The sequence below is a fragment of the Vollenhovia emeryi genome, unplaced genomic scaffold, assembly GCF_000949405.1.
Source record: "Vollenhovia emeryi isolate VEMERY1.0 unplaced genomic scaffold, V.emery_V1.0 DF939197.1, whole genome shotgun sequence".
Taxonomy (NCBI): Eukaryota; Metazoa; Arthropoda; class Insecta; order Hymenoptera; family Formicidae; genus Vollenhovia; species Vollenhovia emeryi.
Genome location: NW_011967169.1, coordinates 450,125 through 475,262, shown reverse-complemented (window position 1 = coordinate 475,262; position 25,138 = coordinate 450,125). Strand labels below are relative to the sequence as shown.

At 38.4% G+C, this 25,138-nt stretch overlaps 1 protein-coding gene across 1 annotated transcript; it reads right to left on the bottom strand.

Moving 5' to 3' along the window:
- Positions 1–1,497: 1,497 nt before the first annotated feature.
- Positions 1,498–14,591, bottom strand: LOC105561997 (homeobox protein SIX2). Its single transcript, XM_012012451.1, has 4 exons — positions 12,609–14,591; positions 11,990–12,451; positions 2,767–3,089; positions 1,498–2,212 (listed from the first exon to the last, which is right to left on the bottom strand). The coding sequence occupies exons 1-4, from the start codon at positions 12,941–12,943 to the stop codon at positions 2,043–2,045; spliced, it is 1,290 nt and encodes a 429-aa protein (XP_011867841.1). The 5' UTR covers positions 12,944–14,591; the 3' UTR covers positions 1,498–2,042.
- Positions 14,592–25,138: the final 10,547 nt, after the last annotated feature.

Here is a 25,138-nt window from a genome sequence, read left to right as displayed (position 1 = left end):
TATTTCGGCCGTTGATATCTTTTTAATGTTCTCTCTCTCTCTCTCTCATTTTTTACAGGTAAAAAAGATTTAATTTAACAGAAACAAACATATTTAGCAACATGTTATTTTAATATTGCAGATTAAAAGTTATATAAAAGATGAAGGAAATAATTTGGAAACTAATCCAGATTTGGTAAAAAAATTAAGGTTTAAAGAAAATGCGCAATGTTTGAAGTAATATGTATTTTACATGAAGCATATTTATAATATATTTGTAAGTATCTATATAAATTGATAATAGCTTTGTGTTGATTTCTTATAAAATAAAGTGAGGAAGAAGCAGCATTCGCATATGGTTTACGTGTATATGTTAGATGTGCGTTTGCACGCATATACATGTGTATGTATATGCGTGTGTTGTGTATGTGTACGTGTCTGAGAGAACGCAGGTTTATTTATTAAAAACCAGTAATCCGTCGTACATTGTTATTTTTTAGCCATATATACATTACATACATAATCCATAATACTTATATACAGTTATGGAAAAAGAAAAGTAGGCAGCATAATTTTTCTCGGCTGCGTTACACTCTAATTGCTTTTTCTTTGTCACTTCACGATTCATCATAATCCGGAAGCTTCGTTACAGACGAATTCTGTGATTTTATCGTAATAATTTACAATAGCACGTAATATGTTCACATCGTACACGACGTCAAAAAATATCGTACATCTAACAAAATAAGTATCTTTATTACGTTCACGGCTTATTTTCACTCACATACCCAATATTTTATAAAAAAATAGAATATCAAATTAAAACAAATTAAAAGATTCCGTGAAATATTACAGTACTTGATCCTCGAAAATAGAGATAGGCATTTCTCTTACAAGACTCAATTGTTATAGTTTTCATTCAGAAAACTATCGAACACTGTATTGATGCAAGAAATATATTACAAAGAATTAATTTCACTAAAATTCTTACAATTATGTCTTGAAGTCTTTGGATTCACAAGTATTTAAAAAGTTATTTTTCTTTTTTGTGGAGCACAAAAGTCAATTATATTTTTTTATAGTAATATGTTTGAAAAGTTTGAATATATGGACAAATCAAATAGTATAATATTTACGTGAGAAAACATTTCGAAACTAGCTTCTTCATCTTGAAGAAGAGTGCTTGAATTAAAATTTTTTTATGTCGCCAAAGTCTTACATTTACATTTTTCATTGACTAAGACTTGTTCGATCTGGCTTTCTGATACGATTAAGTCCGATTGCATTCAGAAATTTGCACGCAGAACACAATCTCGTCATATAAATTCTTTTCATTCAAAAAACTATATTTAGAGCTGATATTACATGTAAAAAACGACAAATAATATAAATATCGATCTATATTCAATTTCACAGCTATTTCATAATTACTGTTACAAGTAATTATATATTAATATTGTTATTAATTTAATAACAATAGTAATATTAGAAAAGAAATTGTAATGTTAATTGATATTAATTAATAAATTTAATTAATATCAATATTAAATAATGAAATTAATAAAATTAATTTTTTACCTTTCATTGAATATGTATTCGATACAAATTATATTTTTTCTTATTTTGGTTATTGCATCAATGGCCATAAAAATTAGTTGAAAAGTTGCAACTAAAAAGTCATCGAGTGTATTATCCAATCTTTTAAAATCACTTGAGTATCAGCTCTTAAATTCTTCGAGTTTTTTTTTGCATAGAATTGAGAAAACTTACATTCGTTTAAATGTCGCGTCAAAATATATTCTTCACGTGATGCGCGTAAAAAAAGATTTTGTATCTTTTCGCGTAAACATTTTTTTCCGGTAAAAAGTAGAAACGATATTTTTATCGCCTGCTTTGTAAAATAATTATTTCGCACACGGACATGCCGGTTTTTATTGCGTACGATTGGAATCGAGACGAAAGAAGAAGCGGAGAGATCAGGCGAAGGCGTGCACACGTGTCGCCACGTCGTCGCTCTGGCCGTGAAGACCTTGATTACTTCGGTCATCCTCGTAGTCCGACAGTCACATGGAAGGTGGTGGTAGCATGATCTCGTAGCCGGCTGGCACACTTTGTTGATGGTGGTGATGGTGATGGGAGCTAGACATCATCTGATGATGAGTCTGCTGATAATACTGGTGGTGCATACTGGAATGGCTGGAGTAATAAACCGAGCTCTGCTCCACATCTTTACCTTATGGATTCAGAATAGTGAAAGTTAGAATAATCAAAATCGAAGGGAAGACAGGGAATCAAAGACAGGATAATGTAAATAATTCGTACGTATTAACCGTTAACCACTAATATTTTGTAAAATCGTAATACAATTTTTTTATATACAACTCTACAGATCGTGTAAGCGAAAAAGTTGGAAATTAAGAAATTAAGCGTCGTAAATGTGTCTTAAATTGATACTACAAATGCAAAGTGAATTGTTAAGTTGTAAAAATATAAACGCATGAATTATATAAGTATTCGAAAAGATTTTCCCATTTAAAATTCTTTGGATGCTTAATCATTTACGAGCTGTAAACCGCTGACCAAAATCATGTACAGCAATGCTTAATAATGCCCAGTGGGCATTACTTTATCTTATTACCTCATTTTGATCTAAATTATCTTGTTTTGACCTTTTTTATCTAAATAATGCCCAAACTAATGCCCATAAAATAATGCCTAGTAATGGCCAGTAATACCTCAAATCTGTACACCACAATGCTCTCAGCGGTTTACCCCTCGATAATTTACCTGTGTCGTACACACTGCGTCCATAACACAGACTTTTGACATCGTTCATTGGACTCAGTCCGCCGTTATGGGGATGTGCGGTATGAACAGATGCCGGGGTAACGGGAGTGGCATAGCTGTGATGAGGACCCATGGGACTCATGCCCATTGGACTGCACGGATTCATAGTGACCGGTGACATACCCATAGTTGATAAAGGTGACATAGCGAGATTAGGGCTATCGGAATCAATGCTCTGCAGAGATTGGATGCTGCCGCCATTGCTCACTGAACTGCTGATTGTACTGTTGGTCGTGCCTTGACAATTCAGTGGCAGCATGTCTCTGCAAGTAGATTTATGATATTAATAGATATTCGATATATCCATTGAAAAGAATTTCGCTTTGCAGAGATTACGTACGCATGCAATCTTTTGGCCGACTGAATCTTATATCTTGATAAATTCACAAATGTCCAAATTAATGCCAGATCTAATTTAATTGCACAATTATGTTTTTGCTTTTCACACAAATGATTGCAACTTTTTAAATTGACACATGAAGTAAGAAAGAATTTTCTTATTAAGAAAGGGATAACGACTTTTACCATTGACTAAAATAAGATTAACCTGTGTTATCACAAAATAACGCGTTCCTACCTCATACGAGCGTACTGTAACGCACAATTTGAATCATATTTTTATGTTACATCATCGTAATTCCGTTATTGAATTGTAAAGGTGAATGGATAAATATTTTAAATCAATATAAAATAATAAATGTAGTAGTTTCAGTATTTATTCAAAAATCAATTTAAGATTTTTCAAGAACTCCACCTGCTTCAATATGGCTAAATAATCAAAATGGACACAATCACTACGTAATTACTGTCATCTAGTTAAAATTTTCTTAGAAGGTACTGTCGGAAACGTATTTATGGATATTAATGACCCTTCTTGATGAGAGGCAAGACACAGGTAGACAAAGGGAACGACAAATGACCGAGGATACACAAATGCGAAACAAGCGTTTGGCTTCTTGAGGTTTTTAGCAGAGTTTTCAAAAGCCAATGGTCCAATTGACTTATACAAATGATATTATGTTTGAAACAAAAAAAAACTCAAACTTCTGACAGAAGCATTAAGTATACAAGAATTGTGACACGACCCTCGTAAGGATATCCATAAATTTCTTTTTAGGTCTGTATAAAAAATTTTTTCTCAAACATAACACATATGTGTGCATTATTACCCTAAAAGACTCTTAAAAAATTAGGGAAAAAATCGTTGACTCTAAGAAATAGAAAAAAGTCGGGTCAAATATATTAACATTAAAACCGTACAATTTGGAGAACCCCACCAGACCACTTTTGACCTGCCTGTTTTTTAATGATCTGTTATAGCCTTTTTTTCACTTTGCCTTTATGGTATTGTTTAGTTGTCTTAAAAAGCATGCAACATATTCTTAGGACGATGAATACTCATGAGTACAATAATTGAAGAATTCAATAGACAAATCCCATTACAATTACAGGAGCGTTGAACGGCTATAATTTACGAGTTTTCTAGTAAATGACTTGAAAAGAAAACAACAAAAGACACATTAATAAAATGCGGTATTTCTGACCTGTGCTCGGTTACAGTTAAATACTTCTTGAAAATTTTCTTAGAAGGTACCGCATTTATGGATATTAATGACCCTTCTTGATGAAAGGCAAGAAAAATAGACAAAGGGAACGACAAATGACCAAGGAGACGCAAATTAGGAAAAAATGTGAAACAAAGAAATGCATGAAGGAGTCGAAATGGTAAGACCTATATTTCGTTGAGTATAGTACACATGTATACTACAGAACGTTGCCGCTGCAAGAGAAAAGTGCAAAAGCCGCGCGCGATCGCGCATGTGTACGCGCTACACGCACGGTGGTCCATCTGTGACCACCGCTCCGCCCATGACCATGGTTTGGTTTTGCTGCATGTAACGCTCTCTCCCGCACCCGCGTCCTCCGTCTAACGCGAACGTCGGGCCGCGCATTTTTATGGTCGCGCCTCAAGGTCCGGATTTAAAGGAATACGCCCTACGTGTACCCCAACGCCTTGCTTCTCGGTCCCTTTCTCCGTCCTGACGAATAAGAGTCTGGACCATGGAATGGATGGAAGAGAGGGAGGTTTAAGACTTGTTTAGAGCCCGCCGATAATATTTCGGGGAGGCCGTTAATGTCGCCTACGGTGCGATGTAATAGCAAGCGCATAACTAGGAAGAATTGAACATTTTACGACTAATCTTTTCTAGAAATTAGAAATCCAATTTCTAAGTGAATTATGTGGGATTTTTATGAAAGTGTCGACACAAAAGCTCAGTCGAAATATCAACAATTTTCTATCAGGGTGATTCGACGCGTGGAACTCCACTCTCTAAAAATCAATCAGTGAATTATCACTGAAAACAGAGAATAGTCGCCGATAGTGTTGCTACGATTTTCAGTGGTATGACTTATAACTGCAAATCAGTGACTATTCACTGTTTTCAGTGATAATCCACTGATTGACTTTTAGAGAACATATTGAACTCTTCTCGTTGCAACGAGTAATATCATTCGTCTCTCTAGCTGGAAGAAATTTTATTGCGTAAAATATTACCTCGGTCAGGTTTGAACCTGGACCTCCCTCATACACTCTAGGCGGGCGACTCTTGTTGTTGTGGATGAGCATGAGAGAAAATTGAATCAATGGCAGAAAATATAACTGCGATTAGCGCTAACCCCGCGATATCAGTGTGTTTCCACACCTCTTATGGTAGCTGCCGTGTTCCTCGATCTAACGAGAAAGAAGGCGCGTCCTCATTCTTGAGCGGCACACGCGAAGATAAATCGGGGTAGCTGCGGAGGGCCGGCCGTGGCCTTTATGTAGTAAACTATTGCTAGTGCGAACAGCTCAATGGTGAAACGGGAGATGTAACCGAAGCTGCGTCATAAAACGGTAATGGGGCGTCGCGTTTCCTTTTCCTAGGGCCTTCGGCAAGAGGCAGGAGAACGTTAAGGACGAGAAAAGGGGAGGAAGTTCAAGTCTTCTGCCACCAAGAAAAGAATTGTTTCCTCGAAAGCAAGGGAGAGGAGAGCTGGATGCTGCGAGAATCTCATTGAACGATCTCGCTCGAATCTAAAAATCATACAGCGTGTGGTTCAGCGTGGTGAGAAGTGAGACAAGTTATGTTGAAGATCTCTTTTACGTTCAACTAGTTTTTCAAGTCTTTTCTTAGCAAACACAAAACTCTTTTGCCGAAAAGTATCGTAGATAATTCATAAGTGCAGACTGACTTGTTAAGTTGACTAATTAACATTGCTTATTTTACATATTCATTATCACAGACTTAGCTAAAAATTATGTTATGCCTTTGTCCATTATTTTTGAAACTCGGATACTCAAATAGCACAGGTGATCGTCACAAACTCAGAAAGGATTCACTTGAAAAAATTTTTTACACGGAAAGACCGGCTAAGGCAAAAATAACTAAAATAAAAATGTTGCCGTATAAATAGTAGGGGCATCTACATTGTTTCGTGTCGCAACATTCACTAAGTTTGCTGCACAAAATGCATATAGTTGTCTCCGCTACTTATCATACCAATATGGGTATGACAACCACAGATATGGCTGTCCCAAATATTACTATTTACTGGGGTTGTGCCAACCCTAATTAGACATGTGGTAACCATATCGATCTCTCCGTGTATGAATCAGCGTAATCTGTTTAAAATAAATTTTTAAAAATTTATCTTTGGCAGTTCAAAGAAGATTCTGTGCAAGTACACTTGTTGACTCACCGGGAAAAAATGTATATATCCAATCATATCTGAGCATATCTAACTTTGATACAAGCAGATAAGAATGTGGTCCTTAGCTAATATACAGCATAACAGTGGGTTAGATATACACAGATATGATTGGATATACCTTGAAAAGGACCACAACCCATGGTCGAAACGTTGCGAGCTTTAAACATTAATTACAATTGTCAGATACGGTCAAACTTTGAAGTCGTTAATTATTGCTGGCGACTTTGAAGATTATTCCTGTTAGTAAATTAAAATTGTTTTGAATACAAAGAATTCTTTTTCTCGGAAAAGTGCTTAGAATTGATGACATAGAAGCGCAGAGCCGATTCTAAGCTAAGCGTGGCCGGGTGCAAACAAAATATACTCGTATATTCGACTACTTGATTAGTGCGGGAAAGCGGGACCGATCAAACCGCGAGGCCGATGAAAGGTGGGGCCACGTGCGACGCACCGGTTGCACGCGCCTAACGCCGGCCCTGTAGAAGCGAATCCTCTTTGAACTTTTGATAATGTCTTTAACAGAAATAAGATATCTTTAATGAAAATAGAAGCAGAAATAGAAGAAAGAATTTACTTCATAATTCTGGCATTCGAAAAAATTCTTTTCGAATACTCTGTGCCCCTTGGGTATGTAAGAATTTCGTTTATAAGAAAGTCCGCAACGTTCTTTTCCCATCTAAAAAATTTGTTTTAGCTGACAAATATCGCGCAAGATGCTTGCAGTGAAAAACAATTGGGACGAATGAGTGTAAACTGCATGCGAACTTTAGCAAAATTGATCAGAATGGCGCGGCGGGTAGTTTCGGCCGGCCGAATATCTGTCGGCGCGGGAGCGATGGCGACGCCTATACGCATATACGTACGCATGCCATGTCCCTCGCGCGCGAGAGGGACTGGAGGGACTGGAGGGACATTCGTGCTCGCAGGAATTTCTGGCGGTGTGCGTTTATACGCAGTTTCTACGTGCGCTCGAAGAAAGGAGCGGACCAGAGAGCGAACGCAGCGTTGTTATGGCTACAGCGGAGCCGTGGTCACGACTCGGTTTCTCGGCGGGCCTTCTATTCTGACAGACCCATTCTAAGGAGGCCCACTTTCGTCAATTTCGTCCCTCTTATCTCGAAACGCTTGGAAAGTGTCTAACATTCAAATGGATTACTAATTACTTTAGATCGATTTGTATATCTCTTGGGATATGTACCTTGGGAAAACAATGTTTAGTTTTTGAAAAATTTTTGAAAATGAATCTTATCGCAATGTTTCTATACAAATTCAGCGGAGTAACTCCTACATTCTCCGTGAAAATAATTACGAAAAATAACAACTAAAATTCAGAAATGATACGTACACATATACATAAGTTATAATGTACACGGAGAATTTTCTTTTAAAATTTACCCTGAAGATTATGTAATCGTGGGACAACATGGCATTTTGACGAACTTTATGAGAGTTTTCTGAAATTTTACCATACAATTTACTGGTAAAATGTATGGTAAAATTTCAAAACACTCTCATAAAGTTCTTCCGTGTATAAACGCGTATTTATTTGTATATCAAATAATTCAATTTATAATCTACAGATTTTCACGATTCGTATTTACAAAAACATTTATTATGATAGAGTTAAATTTGATTCAGTGATGAGTCGCGACACTGCTCCTACTCAATATGTTGTTAATTTAGTTAGTTAATTTATTTAATTAAACAATGAAGTTTAAAGAGATTACAAAAATGTTAGTAGCAGATGTCGTAGCTTTAACAAAATTTTGTGTTAAAATAATAAATTTTGATACATGGTAGTTAAAAATTGAGTAAGAGGAGTGACGATATTCATCATTGAATCAATTTTGACATTATGAATTTAACTGCGTATTATATACGATATATTATATACGATATTAAATAAAAAGACGCTTCCTGGTCCGCTGAATTTCATGCGTCGCTCCGAGAATTTTGCTCTTGATTCCGTGCGTCTTGATCGAGAGATTAAGCCTATGCTGCTCGATCTTATCGTAATTTGCAGCCCCTGTTATGTCAATAAACGGCTGAACACGCGTCCGGTATTATCTAAGCGTGACTCCGTCTACATTTTTTTTCTACGTTCCTCTCGCTGCTTTTCTCCCGAGTGTATCGTTTACCAATGAACCTCGCGCGTAACATAACAACCCCAGTGTTACGTAGAGCTGCCAGACCTTATCCCCCATTCGTAATCGTCACAAAGGACGTCAACACGACGCAGACATTAATTAGATAAGCACGCGGATTAGATAATCACCCGGGTGGAAAAGAAAACTGAACAATACCGGCACTCTAAAGAATGTCTCATGATTATATCATCGCTCGATTATTATTTCTATCATAATAAATATTTCTGTGGACGTGGATCGTAAAAATCTGTAGATTAAATTGAGTAATTTGATCTACTTACGAAAGGAGTAAAATGTATGTCACTTAATGCTTTCTCGAATACAAAATTTAACAATAAATCCCTTTCACTGTGATTTTTATCACATATTATATATTAGATATTTGATATATACATATGACGTTAGGTACCTACGAATCAGTTCAAATCGAACCTCCATAATGTTCGGATATGTTTTTATTTTTATCGTTTGACTCTATCTCACAGATGACGATGACTCGCTTGTTCAAGAATTTTTCTCGTTTTCTTATTAGGTTCGTTAATTTCTTTTCTTTTCTCTCTCTCTTTCTCTCTCTAACGTTTACAGAATGGGCTCCTTAATTTCTTATATTTTATTGATTTGCAGTACTGTTACTTGAAAAGACTTGAAGTAAGATCGGAAGGTTGTAACGAATTCAATAAAATTTGCCAATTAGTTTGACAGTAAGTTCACTTTTTAAATTTTTATATCAAATTTCTTCAATTTTTCCAAAGTTGGGTTTCTTAAGTTATATCGTGTCTACACTAGTAGCACAGTACATTGACCAAACATTGGTTAAACATATATTTGGTTGTATTAGGCTAATATTTAGCCAATGCACTGTGCTACTAGGGCAAGAGGATGTTATTCCTGAGTTGCTATTAGCATATAAAAATTCAAAAAGTCAAATTCAAGTTAATAAATCGTAGATATAGAAGATCGCAGGTATATAAGACAAATGATTTATGTGTCACATGCTTCCCCACACATGTTCTTTTTCGACAAAGAGATGTCCGTCGACCCTATGTCATCCATTATATAGTCATAATGTGGTACATAATGTGTGGTACGCGCGCTGGCATAACTGCCGTTCCTATCCGTGTGAGCGTCTCACACAAATAGGGACGGCATTTATGCCGATGCGTGTATATAATTGTATGTTATTAGTAAAAGAACATTGGAAAATATTATACGCACACTGAGAAAATTGCTTTGGTTGTATTAAAAAAAAAACGCGTATGATCAAATGTATTTTGGTTAAATCAAAGAGAATTTATAATTATCACGATATATATATATGTATATATAAAACTTTGGGGTAGATATGATATCGCCAGCAATTGAAAACAATGATGAGTATTTTTCATAAACGACCTACACTGCCTTTATTTAATATAAAAACTACGTTTCGGTCCTGGATTTGGACCCTTTTCAAGTAATCTGTTTCGTAATTATCCCTCATCTCATATCGTTCGTTTGGCCAATATCGCTATGTTAGTAGAATATTAGTCAAAGGAATAAGAGGGAGAAATTATATATATATATATGTCACGATATTTCATATCCAGAAATTTCATAGACTTTACTACGCATCTAGTAAATCCTAAAGAAATTCTGATTCGTCCATTTTCTAAGAGACGACTGGTTGAATCTACTACACTGAAAAAAATATTTGTGTAAAATTATTATACATGACGCTGGGTTTTTTTCCGACCCAGTATAATCATGCAATATTACTACCCACATGGAAAATTGCAGACTTTTTTCTGTAATTTTGCAGGAAAATTCTAGTGATTTTTACACAAAAATAGTAAAATAGATGAAAGTAATATTTTTACGTAAAAATCACTTAAATTTTCATACAAAATTACAGAAAAAAAGTCTGTAATTTTCCATGTGGGTAGTAATATTGCATGATTATGCTAGGTCGAAAAAAAACCCAGCATAATCATGTAATTTCACACAAATATTTTTTTAGTGTAGATTTCTAATTAATGCAATCCGATTTTTTTCAGTGCATGTGATAAAAGTAAAAGACAAAGAAACCTGAAAAAATTATGGCGATAATTACGAGAAAATAACTGAAGTAAAATACACTCCACTTCTTTTCAAATCATAACTAAATAGACGCTAAATGTCTCACCAAAAAAAAAAAGCACCTAACTGTCTGTGATTGGAAAATATAGATTAGAGAATTAAAAAAATATTATGAAAGGTGCCGCTGGGAATATATTAGCGTTTCTCAAACTTTTAGCCCCTTGAGAGTAAAAAAGTAAAACCTTTAAAAAAAGTAAAATTAATACTTTGCGACCTCCCCCTGCCTGCAAAAACCCCATAGGGTAAAGCGGGACTATTTCGCTCAAGTAAAGAAAAATTTGTATAAGAAATTTTATATAAAATTATATTATTTTGCGACCCCACTTGAGAAACGCTAGCCTGTATACAGGCTGTTACGGACAATCCGCTTTTATACAGGTGGAACAAGTTGAGCTGAAAAGAACAGTTTTGTACCATTTTGTAAAATTTACAATAGTTATCGAGTAATTAATGAAAACGTCTGAGCGAATAAGCACGAGGAAAGGGGTAGACCGGACTCGGTAGACATGTAAAATTGCTTATTTGTTAGGATCTCCTAGCGACGGCGAGCATCATCTTGCAAGTAGCGAGCGGCGGGTCTTGGACGATAAGACGCGTAAACAATTCCTCGCTGCCTGACAATTTTTCTGTACGGTGCTATATACCACGCGTCGCACCACCTCTTGCTATCAGATGATGCTCACCGTTACTAGGAGATCCAACAAATAAGCCATTTTACACGCCTACCGAGTACACGCATACCGCTTTCCTCGCGCTTATCCCAGTAGGAAAGGATTCGTCGATCGATGTCGAAATGATGTTGAATCGACGTCATTTTGACGGTGTCAATGTCGATTCGACATTGTCATTTCTCGCTGGAATTCGCTCAATTACTCGATAACTATTGCAAATTTTACAAAATGGTACATAACTTTTCTCTTCAGTTCAACCCGTTCTACTGTGTCTACCTGTGTACAAGCGAATGAACAGCTTATCCTTAACACCCTGTACGAGAATAAAGAGATGATTGCTGTATGAGATTACTCGATTAATTCAATCAAGTTAATTCGGTTAATTCTAATTCTCGATGCGAAAGGAAACCCTTTTCGATTAAACAGTTTGATATAACTACGTATTTGAATATATTTGCAATTTAATACAAAACTCACGTTCTCGTTTGCGGTGTGCGATCTCGTTGTCGGCGATTCTTAAACCAATTGGACACCTGAGTCAGCGTCAAGCCAGTTTTCTTTGCAAGATTTTTCTTCTCGTCCGGCGTAGGATATCGATTCCTCATGTAGCATTCCTTCAAAGCGTTCCTCGATCGTTCCTTGAAGCAGTACACGGTCTCTTCGCCATCCCAAATTGTTTTCGGTAGTGGATACTTTTTACGTAGCCGATATTTATCCACGGCCCCCAATGGTCGTCCCCGGATTTTCTCAGCTTCGCGATAATGCGATTTAAACCACATTTGTTGGAGTTCGGGATGTCGACGCGGCGAAAAAGGATGGCTCTCTAGGATCGAGTAGAGTTCGTGATAAGCTCCGCGGTGAAAGGCAACGGCGGCACGCGCCATTAGGACGCTCTCACTTCCACGCAACAGTTCTCCGGGCGGTAAAGACCAAAGAAATCTAGCATATGAATAGAATTTTTTAATACATCCGAAACAAAAATAACTTTTAAAAGAAGGATAGAACTTAAAAAATATTGCGTGCATAATTTTCAAGTGAGTAAATAAAGAACATTTATTGCTAGCGAAAACGCCGAAGTACGGTGTTTTTGAATTACCTGGACAGTTTCTCAATGTCCTGGCTTTGCGACAACGCCTCGCACATACAGGATATCTGCTCGGGCGTGAAGTTATTGGTACTGCTGCTAAGGGAGAGACCGCCGATGCTCCCGATGTTAGCGTTTACGCTGGTAGAATTGCAGGAAGAAAGCTCCTGCGAATACTGGGGACTTCCATTCGACGACGGCGTTAGATTTGAAGAATGATGAGTCAGTCCGAGGCCGGACATCGACGACGCGTTGCTGTATTGCGCGGTTGCATTGCGATGCACGACGCCCATTTGGCTATTGCAATCGCTGTTCGGTGATGACAGCTGATCTGAACTATCCGACATCCTTGGTTGGTGGCTACGTGCCTCTCACGAACCCAGGTGTCGGATAGGAGACAGAATTCCGTACTCATTCGCTGATCCCGAGTGTGAGAAATTTTCAAAGACGCAGGCTTCTTCCGCGATGTTTTTTTTTTCAAAGTTGCTTCAACAACCGCTTATAAACTCTCGAATTATAAACTAACTTATAAACTACCTCGATTGTAGTCTAAACTTAAGTGAAACGTTGACAACGTGTGAGTTGCCGCGCAACTTACATTTGTCTACATCAACCAAGTTCGAAAAATTCCCTTGGAGTCTCTAATATTTGTTTATTTTATTATATTTTTCATCTCTTACGTATGTCTATCGTCCATACATTTTTGTCTCTGGATTTTCCAGCAAGTAGGAACGTGAAAACTTATCTTAGTCTGAAGATCGCGACTAACGTTCTTACGGGAATTTACTTTCCCGCTTTTACCATTCGGCAAATTACAATACGATCGCGATATATCTTATAGACCGACCGGATGAATAACTGATGACGAAGGTAAGCATCCGTTATTCACACGTTGAAGTCGTCGCGACGGTTGTTTAATCACGCGCGTTTCATTCATGTCGATGCCCGACTCCATTTCCATTCATCGAGGCTTACTCCAATAAAATTGTAACATTTCTTAAGCCACGGGTTTAAAAACTGTTTGCAATTTTTTTTAAATTTGCTAGATTTTATTCGTTGAACGTATGATAATTATATGTAAATATCAAATAATTATTATATTTTCACGATACATTCGATGATTCGTGCACTTCATCGCGAAAAAGTAGCCTAAATGCGTAATGATTAGTTGCCATTACAGTGATTATTATTTTTTTAAGTTAACTTTTATTTTTACATCTATTTTAATAGTTACATGTTTATAAACGGCAAACATATTCTTTTCACGAATAATTTAAAAATATTCTGTTACGCGTGTGATTATTTATTTGTCCTTCGAAATCGGATTTCATTACCGCACTGTAAGCAAATAACTTTGGAGTCCCGTCGGTGTCTGAAACTAAACCTGAACTCTCCGTTTTCGATAACGGTTCGTAACGAATTACGCAATCATAACGAGATACTTGTCACATCCACAATAATCTTGTGAGAAGGTCCAATGAGGTAAACATCTTGCCGTAGGGGTACCAATTGTCCGTTCGTTCACTATCGAGTCAGAAGTGTCGAAAGACTGCTTCGAGTCTGAATCCAGGTGAATAATTCTTGTAACTACCGACGATTTACCACCCGCGGCGAAACCATCGAACCCACCGTATAAATGAGAATACTCTCGACTCACCGCACCATCGCGTTTCGGTACCTGTGCACTGCTGGTTCTTTACCTCTGGCATCGAGTGTTCACAACAACCCCCCCCGTTTCTGTACCGGATAACAGTGAGTTTATGTATAGGCGATCGCGTGAACAAACCAATTGCGTAAGCAATCCTCCTTGAGAGGATGCCTTTGACCGCGGTAGACGCTCTCACTGCATGACCAAGTCACCAAGTTAGTAAGGCGATCACGGTCGTCGCGTTCGCGGTGCGGCAGCCGTTGTTCCGCTGGCTTCCGTCGTTGAATTGTGGTCGTGCGACCGCCTCCGAGGACGGTTGTAGTAGTGGTACCCCGGTGGCAATGCTGACGATGCCGATGCCGATATCGCTCTATCTCGCTCTCGCTCTCTCTCTTTCTTTTTCTCGCTCTCCTCTCTCCCTCATCTCTCCCTCATCTTCTTTCCTCCTCCCTCCTCGATCTCCCTGGTTGTCCTCCTTTTTTATTTCGGCAGCAGAATCGTGCGATGAGCGAGGAACGGCACGGACCGGTGATTGGTCAACGTGCGACGTGCCGCTCCGTCCAATTGGTGCAATTCAGGGGCGGTGCGATCTTCTACCCCCTACCGACTGCGAGCTTCACCCCCATCCCGCGATCCCGCGCCGGCCCCGCTTCCTATTCCTCTGTACACGGTACTGGATTCTCACCTGGCGACCTCCGCGACAGACCGATTACCTGGATATATCGAATTTCGGCGATTCCTTCCTCGAGTCGGACTCGCGTAATTTCTTTTGTTATGTAACTGAAGTGACGAATTATGGCATTGTGCATCGAGCTGTCCCCTCGGCCTCGTACTCCGTTCTCGACTCATACATATGAATTATGTTTGCTCTCTCATGTTGAATATCCTTAATAAAACTCCGCGCGTGTCTTTCCATAGATATTTATAGTTATATTTTCGAGAAAATAACTAGAAATAATTCTATTAATTGGCTTGGAAAGATTACTTTTCCGTTACCTTACTTGCTAAAATTCACTGCAAATTAAAAATTGAGGTTTAAAATAAAAATTGTAAATGTGTGCGTGTGTGCGTATATAGCAAAAGAAATTTGCCTATCAAAGATTTCAGTTTATTTATATCCTTATTGCGTAGCTACCAATTGACGACATTCAGCAATTTTTGTGCACCTTTTTCGTATGGTAGATACTGTTTTCCACTATTACGGAGCTATCGAGGAATCACCAAGTACGCGTGTGACCAATAAACACCGGAAATGGAACGTGTCAACGTTACCGTACACCGTGTTGTGATTCCACGCAACGCTATCGCACCTCGTGTTTGATTAATTTCACAACAGCCGACAATAATCATTCACCCTTCGACGATAGATTTGACGAAAGGAAGTCCGTCGTAAATTTCTTGATGGATCATTTCATCATCGGACGCCATATATTTGGAATAATTTATTACTCGTAACGCGTGCGCGACATGAGATGAATAATAATTCTATAGTATACAACTATATAATAATTTCACAATTTTTGTGGCAATAATAACATAAAAAATATGTAGGTATAACTTAATATAAAATATACTAAAATGTAAAAGTTGAAAATATAAAACAATCGTCGAGTTATTATCACTGTCTCAAATTACAATTGTTAATAATGCTATGCTAATTGTTGCTTTACTTAAGATTTCAGCATAATATCGAGGGGACTTTCGATGTGTAGGACGATGTAACGAAGAAGGCAGATATCGCTTTTTTAGCGTGTTTATATTTCGCGATAAGATTTCCACCCCCTCGCGAAGGTCGCCGGCTCATCTCTGGAGTCGTATTATGATACACATTTCTGCAAATATGATCCAACGACAAACGTAACTTTAGCTGCAGATCGGTCCGAATACGAACTCGTACACGCCTAAGGATCGGTTTCGTTCATTCACGACCATCGCGTATATCGTTTACCGTTACGTGTTTTGTACACATGTATTTCGATCGTTTACCTCCATTTTATAATTTTCATGAAATGTTACATCCCTTGTTATTATGAATTAATTAACTATTATCAAATATATTTTGAAGAACACGTCATTGAACAGCATTATGTATGGTAAGTGCTTCCATGTGTGTACAATATGTTTCTTAAGCTCACACTCCAAGAAATAATGAAAATACTGCTAGTCGAAATGGAGACCTTTCAAATTACCTTTCAAAAGAGTGAAAGAGCCGTATTCACTTTTTACTTGGATTCTTCTTCGACTTTGAAAAGGATCTACTGTATGGAAAGTTTTTGGTTGTCTCTTTTAGTAACATCTTATTTAGGATAAAAGGACTACTAAAGACTATTAAAGTGGAAAATTGCGCGTTTGCCATTCACAATGCTCAGTTCATTCTATATCGATGACTATGGGCCAAGTCTTGTACAGACGAACTTATGCTATGCATTTGCAATTATGTGTGTGACCAGCCTGTAGCTATGTTACATTGCCGCTACAGATGCTTTGAAGCTTTGTTTCTCTTCTCCTTTTGTTTTGATCTTTATTGAAAGACATCAGAAGAAGAATACATTTATTATATGTTGATGATATGATGTTATGTTACATTTATTATGTTAAGTAAGAAATTATAATATTGATGTTATGTATTAATGTTACTTGTGTTCACTGGAATAGGCCCAGTCAGAAATGACTCGATTGACGTCGATTCGACATCGTTTCGGCGTCAATTGACGAGTCATTTCGGACTAGGTCTATTCCAATGAACACTACAAGTAACAAATACATAACATCAATATTATAATTTCTTACTTTCCTCGACAAGTCCTTTCTCGCCGGAGGGATTATGGGCCGATCACTCGCAGAAGCACTTTGAAGGTTAATATTATTTTATAGAAGAAGTAGATCTTAACAAAAACCGGAATAAACATAAAACCCATAAGAATTGAAATGCGCTATGAAAATATACCGACCTCTGCAAGAATACTTATTAGTAAAGCCAAAAAATATGTTTTGAGGAAATCTGACAGCTCTTTCAGACTTGACAATAATCACATATTTTTAAACATGTTCCTAAATGTGCGTATATAACCTAGCATATCAATACATTCGATCAATAATGCATTAAGTCCTCCATGATTGCAGAGATCAAGTGCATTAAAAAAAAGTCATATGAATTTCTTGTGTATTAGGCTTAAAGCCTGTTTTATCCAGTTAGGTCTGGTATCTTGAGTATTTGGTTTTACTTTACTTTTGGTAGACTGCTAATTTTGTCGAAGGAAACCTCCAATCTGAAGGGCTATGTCCCTAAAGGAGTGTATGTGGCAGGATGTTCTCGGTGGTTGCCGAAAAAACCAGCAGTGGTCACTCATTTGAAATAGGATTTTTCCGCTCATTTGTTTGCTAAGTAGCGTAAGGGCCTAAACAGAATATGGCTGTCTTGTACTCTTAAAATGGAAGACAGTTATCGTGTGTTATTGTAAAAGAATAAGATAGCCTTTCTGCTCAGGTTCTAACATTTCTCTGCGCCGTACTTGCTTTATGAAGTTGCAGATATAAAAAAGGCCCCGTAGAAACCTTATTGTCCGCCCCGTCGTGCAGGCGCCATCCTGGCGTTTCGGCGTCAATCCTGTCTCTTATATTATAGTAAAAATACTAAGAACTGACCGTCTCCTTAGAAAGGGACAAAGTCACTCACTTTTAGCATTTTCACTACAATGTAAGATATAGAATTGACCCACTTAACTACAGCCTATACGGGAAAGCGATTGTATTTTAAGTTGGAGCGAAGTTTGGAGCGCTTTACTTAAAAATAAGAATAAAACTCTTCACTTTTATCCCCCATGATTGCAGAGAAAATTCGACTCCAAAAACTTTCGAGAGTGGTAAACCTGTGAAATTCTTATTAAATGATTTATCTGCATAATTATTATAGCAAAAATATATAGTACATACAATAAAAAGTATAAAAATGCACGTACTAAAAAATAAATAATAATAAAAATCGCTCTTTTTTTCTCTCGCCTCTCGATAAATATATTGATATTATGCCGTTATTCCACAATTTTTGCCGTATAGAATACTTAAAAGTTAATTAAACCAAGAAGAACCGCGCGCAGTAGTACCGATTTAGAATGTCACGTGCGACGGAAATCTGGTAGTTGAAAATATCAAAAGGTCTAGCGGTGTTGTGTAGATCAAGAGAACCGATGCATCAGTAGATGAGAGATGACGTTGTTTCTCGACACGCCTCGCCAATCCTTTGAATCTGCTCCGCCTTCTTCGACTAATTACCATTTGGACGTCGTGCTATGTGGGCATAGCAAGGCGTATTTTGGAAGTACAAAACTCAAGTTTTATAAGCAAAGACTTTGAAAACTTTTTAATTACAATATATTATAAATATTTCCTTATGCAGTAAATCGATTTATTAAGTATACATATGGCAACGAAGGCTAACACGGTCTGTTTACTTTTCGCAAACGAATAATTAACTTGAGATTTGTTAGTTACTTTTTTAAATAAATCCACCTGTTACAATGCGACTGGTAAAGTGTCATAATTAATATCGCTGTAATATTAAGAGAAGAGATTTTATATGCACGAGGTGCAAGGAAAATTATGATAATCATTTTGATTTGGTTACGTTCGAGCTTATGGGCTCGAGGATGACACCGTGCCGAAGCCAAGACCCAATGATAAAGGGGCGGCGCCGCGCTTTGCGATGGCGTCTCCTTCGATTTGGTGTCAGATTTCCCTCTGGGCCGCCATTTTCTCTCCTCTTCTCTGTCTCTCTCACCCTTTTCCTCCGTACGTCCTCCCGACCCTTGGGATAGGGGGATGATGCTCTTCCTTATCAAAACGATCCCGGGGACGACCGATTTCATCGTCCCTCCTTCATTCCTTCATTCCTATTAAATCTAAGGGCGCGCTCGACAATTCGATATCCACTCGAGTATACGTCGTTTACAGGCAATTGGTCCTCTCAAAAATAAGTTGGCTTGTTAGTTGAAATTTGGTCACATTTATTAGTATGGAAAAGGGATGAAATTTCAAATAGCCTCTCTCATCTAAGGATGTCAAGATTGTAATTAAAATATTACTAGAAATCATGCTCTGATTTAGTTACAAAGTATATTTATTTCATTCGATCGTTTTTGTGTAACTTGAACTTGTTTACTTGAATATATTCGTGAGCGTTTTGATACAAATAATATATCATTTTCTGATATTACGCACGTTATGTAATACATAGGTATATTATATTTTTCGTCTTACATAAGTACATATAAATTTACTTTTGCATTCCGCAAAAGTTTCTGTATGAAATGATTCTTTATGAAATCTTATAAAACCTCATAAAATCGCCTTCCCATATAGGCTACAGTTAAGGGGGTCAATCTATAGCTTACATTATAATGAAAATACTAAAAGTGAATAACTGTGTCTCTTTCTAAAATGATACGAGCGTGAATTCGTCAATCGCCACTAATAAAGTACGCTGTCAACAACAAAAAGCTATGCAATAAGCTCGCGGGACACCCGTTTATTCGTCATGGCGCATCCAGCATCACATTGGGTGGCAGTACGATAATGCTCCAGCGAAGTAATTCTCAAATTAAATCTGCTCGGCATACGACGGAAGCTCTTTGAAGCGATGAAACGCATTTCGCCGAGACTAGGTGCGAATCCACTTTGCGCCTCATCAGGACTCGTCCGTTTGGAAAGCATCCTGTTTGTTGTATCTGGGCACATCAAGGCATTCGAGTACGAGGCAAAGAGCACCGACAGGTGCTACGCGGGAGGAGGCGGACGACGAGGGGCGACAGAACATAGCAGGGGTTGCGGAGGAGAGAAGCAGCAACAGCAATAGCAACAGCAGCCACAGCAGCAACATCAGCAGCAACAGGGGTAGCAGTGGCGGCAGCGTCGGCGTCGGCGGTGGCGGCGGCGGCGGCGGCGGCAGCGGCGGCGGCGGCGGCGGCGGCGGCATCGTGTTTCACTGTACTGCGTTTAATTGCATTCCAAAATGGCTCTGTGCAAAATCCTCCCCCTCCCCATCTACCACTCTCGCAATTCTCCTCCTCCAGCCGGGCACAGACGGCGAGGCATCTTCAGCGCCGTAAATCCAGATAAATTAAACCGGTGTCGGCAATTCTCTCCCTCTCTCTCCGTCTGTCTCTCCCTCTCCCTCTCCTCTCCCCCCTTACTCTCGCGTAGATTTCAACGCGTCCTCGTTTACCTTCCGCTTCGCTTCGGCTGTTTGTTCCGGGTCATGTCGGGTCGTCCTCTCGCAGTCGTGGATGAATCTACGGTTTCACGTAAAGCGACGTGGCGATAAAGAGCCGGCGAGCCGTTTGTAATGACGGATTCGCAAGTGCCATGAAATCGCGCGCAAAGGACACCAGCGCGCGGGAGGAGGGAACGAGATGCATAAACTTTCCATGGAACAGCGACAAGTGAAACAGTATTCCGATGACATTTAGAAACGAGTAACTCGCTCGATTTTTCTATACTTTTTATTCATTATTCGTCAGTAGTCGAGGTGTCGTCTTCTCTCCAAATACAAAATTTTTTACCGCGTTTTAATTGACGAATCGGAAAATTAAGCAACACAAATGAACAGCTAATAAGAATTCTTCAATGTCGCCAGCGATAATTAACAACGTGGTGGTCGAATTGGTGAGATACCCGCCTAGAGTGTAGGGTGGTCCAGGTTCAAACCCTGGCTGAGGTAATATTTTTCGCGATAAATTTTCCGTATTATTAAAAATGCCAGGTTAAGAAAACACTACGTTACAAATAAATAACTTGGACAGATAATCGAGACGATACGCAATTAGTTAATTTACGCAAATGATTAAAATCGACAATAAGACGTAAACTTGATCAAACACGTGTTTTGCAAAACAGTATCACAACGGTAAAAGTTATGCAAGCGCCATTCGGAAATTAAAATCTCGCAGGATAAGCGGCGAAATTTAAAGAGTCGATTTTTAACTCGAGCAATCCTGTGGCGACGCTGCATCGCAGGTGCGTCTCGTGTTCGCGCGCGGTGTCATCGTCCGGCGTATCTACGCGCCGTTAAAATTAATATCGGCGAACAATAAGCCGGGTCGAGAGGTGACGAAAGGAGCTCGTTCGTAACGACGGCACCGCGCGTCGTGTTGGTGGCCGGACATCGGACACCACCTCCGTCGACGGTCAAGAGATAGCGGCTATCTTCGTGCACACGTTACACGTTACTCTGCTCGGCTCCGTCCCCGGGCTCGCTCACTGACAATCGCCCCGCACCGGTGTATTGCGTGCGACCTGATTTATTTTTAGCAGCCGACATTCTCGATGCGCACCTGAGGAGTAAATGCGAGAGAGCGACGTCTCGGATTGTCGGGACGGAAATACATGTGATGGACAGCGTGACTTAACGTTGCCTCTTCCCCTCCCTTTTTTCTAATTTTTATTATAGATAATTAATTTATGACAGAGAAAGAGAGATTCTTTTCAACAATGATGCAAACTACACATTTGAAAAGCGTCCAAACTATCCTCGGCAATGATCTTCAAGGTGGTCGAGCTCGATAAGGCACTTTAACGCGCGAGGAGATGTTCCTGCGATCTGTCCGCGATCTGGGAAATGAACGACAACGAAATACTCGTACTCGGTCATCCCCCTCTCGCCAATGCGATCGCATCGATGAGCGGATTAGGCGACATAATCTGTCGGTTATTTTCCCATTAGCACCGCTGCTTGACGTAGATCGGCGCGAGAGATTTTTATCCTATCTGGGCGAACGGTGCGCGAACAGGCGTGAACACAGGTAGCCATTCATGGGACCCAATAGCCGAGGGTCCTCGGCCTAATACCCGAAAATATGCTCTTTATGTGTCACTGGCCACTTTATGCCGCGATTCACCGTGTCGACGCGACGGGTCGCACGTAGATCCGGAGGTGCGATTGCTTTTCATCGCCGCGTTACGCCGTGTCATATATAAGAAAAATTATTCACGGCTAGCTTATTTACGAAACAAAACTAACTCGACGTACTTGAAATTTCACGAACCCACGATATTTGCACGACGCAAGACGCGTTTCTGTTTTTCTCCGTAAACTATCTATATCAATAAATTGTAATGTCACTTGACATTTCAAGTCACTAACTATCGATTTAATAATCTGGAAAATGTTTGAATTAGTAAGTCACGCTAATAATAATTATTATTATTATTCAAAAAAATCAAGAAAGATAATCAGACTCCACTAATCAAATAAAAAAACGAACAAAGAAATAGGTAATAGGAGTCAACACGAGACGTTATGTGTGAAATATATAAAATTTAATATTATTATTCACTTCGTCTAAGGGGGGGTCAACCAAGCATAAGGTCTGTACTTTATTAGGGGTCTGCATAGCTCCCTGGGACGTCGTAATAGGTTGAAATTGTCGATTACACGGCTAGTTAGATGCGCTTCGTGATTTGAGGGTAGCACGCGTGCGACGTACTGTCATCATCCCTCCTGTAATTGTTTGTATGCATATCCTTATATTCTCTTAGGAAGCGTCCACGTGTTTCCAAATTAAAGACGCGGCAGTAAAAGGAGCGAATATACAATAGGCCGAACGATGGGCGACATAAAGAAAAAATTCCGGTAAAATGTACAGTGATGGGCAGAATAATTGCGACACTTTTTCTTAGTGTGCTTAGAAACGCGCATTTAGATTCAGGTTTACGTTCCAAAACGTTTTCTCTGAGGAAAATAAAAATAATTAAAATATATTATCTCATATTAGAAGCCTATATCATAATAGAAGACTTTCCCCTACGTATAAAGCAAGATATTGTTGACATTATAACTGTCGTTTTTATATAAACGTTGCAATTCATTTTATCTTAATTTAATTGATCTTTAAGTAATTTTAATCGAAACGCCGTGGAAAAATGTTTACCTAATGATAGTGCGTTTATGAGAAATTATTTTTCAATCACGATATAAAAGAAGATGAAATAAGACAACCATCAAAATTGCAAATTGCGTAACGACGAACCGATGGACGACGCGCGTGAAGGATCATATTGCACATTGCGCACGCCTATGCAACTGCATACGTCTGGTATGCATACAACGCAGAGCCTCATGTCGAAGATCGGTCAACGGAAAAATTTTACTTTATGTTCACAGATATTTAAAAAAAATTATTTGCGGTACTTGCTAACTGATTCTTTACGGACAAATCGTTGCGGTGTATGTCAAAGCGTTCGAGATTGCTCGTTAATTACACGCATAAAGCAAATTAAAAACTCACATTTCAAGAGCATCGTTCATGAAATGTGAAAATACAACGCTACACCACGATTGTTTCGAAACTATTTTTTTCGGCGTTAGAAAAAGAATTTCAAAAACGTTCACCTCTGTAACAGCCGACATAGATAAGCCAATCAGAAACACTCTCCATGGTATTTTTTTACAAAGTTTTACCAGAGTGCGAAGGTGAGAGAACCACCCGTAAATTCTCTCTGTAATAAATAACGACATATTCCGGTTTTGTAAAAACCGACAAGCGGCGAAGAACTCGATGTTTAATTACGTGAACTGCCCTGTGGTGCCGAGATTTATAGTTGCGGCTAATTATTATCGGTGTACGAGGGAAGCGCGACATGTGCTCGGAGAAGCGTAATGGCGTAACCCTTAAGATGGAGTTAATGGAGAGGGGTAGGGAGATATGAATGTTACGCCAATTATAACAATCTCTGATAGATCTGCTGAGGGCTGAAACGGTGATGCTTATTAGCTTGATGCTCACATCGGCTAATAGACGCATATGGTGAAACCTTGAACACGCGCTGTACATATAATAGTTACATGTACGAAACGGATACAAAGTTACTCATCTCGATCAATTCACAATTGCAAAATATTTTAAGAACACTGTATCATAATGTAAATATCTCTAACAGTTTGTGCAAAGAAAATTCAAAATATAATTTAATTTGTAAAATTACCATACACTGACGAGGGTACTTCTGGTGTTCTAGAAATTTATTAAATGTTTTTTTTATATTTAGCATCAATATATACCGTATATGCAACTGTTAAAATTAAAATGTTGCTAAATTTTAATTACAAATTTGCACGAATTTTTAGCACGACATAAATCAGTAAAAATTCAACTTTTTGCCACTTTGAATAAATTTTATTGCAATCGAAAATTCTTCATTAGTCTTTGCTCGGAGACATCGCGAACAATCCTCATACGAGACTTTTCTTAATCTGCCACTTCGCACTTTCTATATGCCCTTATCAGTGGAACCTGTGTCAGGTGAGTTTTGTGGGAAAAAAAGCTAGACATAGCGTGCCGGATCGTCTTACGCCAACTCGCACGATTTATCTGCAGGTACATCGCGACGCTCGAATCGTCGCGAAACGTTGCAGTGCCTGCAAGGGAGGTTCTCGCAATCACTTTACGTAATTCGACGATAATAAAAAAAAAGAAAGGTGTCACGAACTCCGACAAAACGCGAAACGAGGTACTTTTCTATGAAATCGACCCTCGGAGATCTCTCTCGTTTGAGCAGAAATTAGAGAAGTCGCGAGACCTTCGGTCCGAATTTTCTGTAAAAGAACCTAAAATATCTCTTGTACTCTTCTTTCACTTGCTGAAAAAAATTTGGAAAATTCTTCCCGAATGCTTGACGAAATATACAGCGACAGTTAAGACTTTTTATCTTTCCATAAACCGAAGCTAGATATATGCTATCGGCAAATTAATATTTTTACTTTTATTAACCGCTAAAATATAAAGATATATGCAGCGGAATCGGTTGTAACATTAAGTTTAAAAGTACCATTGGCTACTTTTTGTAACCCATTAAAGTTAAATTATCAGATACGTGAAAAATATTTTTTAATCTTGTTGAA

Bases quoted from the DNA above. Each gene is read 5' to 3' on its own strand.
- LOC105561997 (XM_012012451.1), bottom strand. From the start codon at position 12,943: ATGTCGGATAGTTCAGATCAGCTGTCATCACCGAACAGCGATTGCAAT. The intron at 12,452-12,608 runs GTAATTCAAAAA...TTCATATGCTAG, and splicing joins GACATTGAGAAACTGTCCAG to ATTTCTTTGGTCTTTACCGC. The intron at 3,090-11,989 runs GTGAGTTTTGTA...ATCTACTTGCAG, and splicing joins CGCACACCGCAAACGAGAAC to AGACATGCTGCCACTGAATT.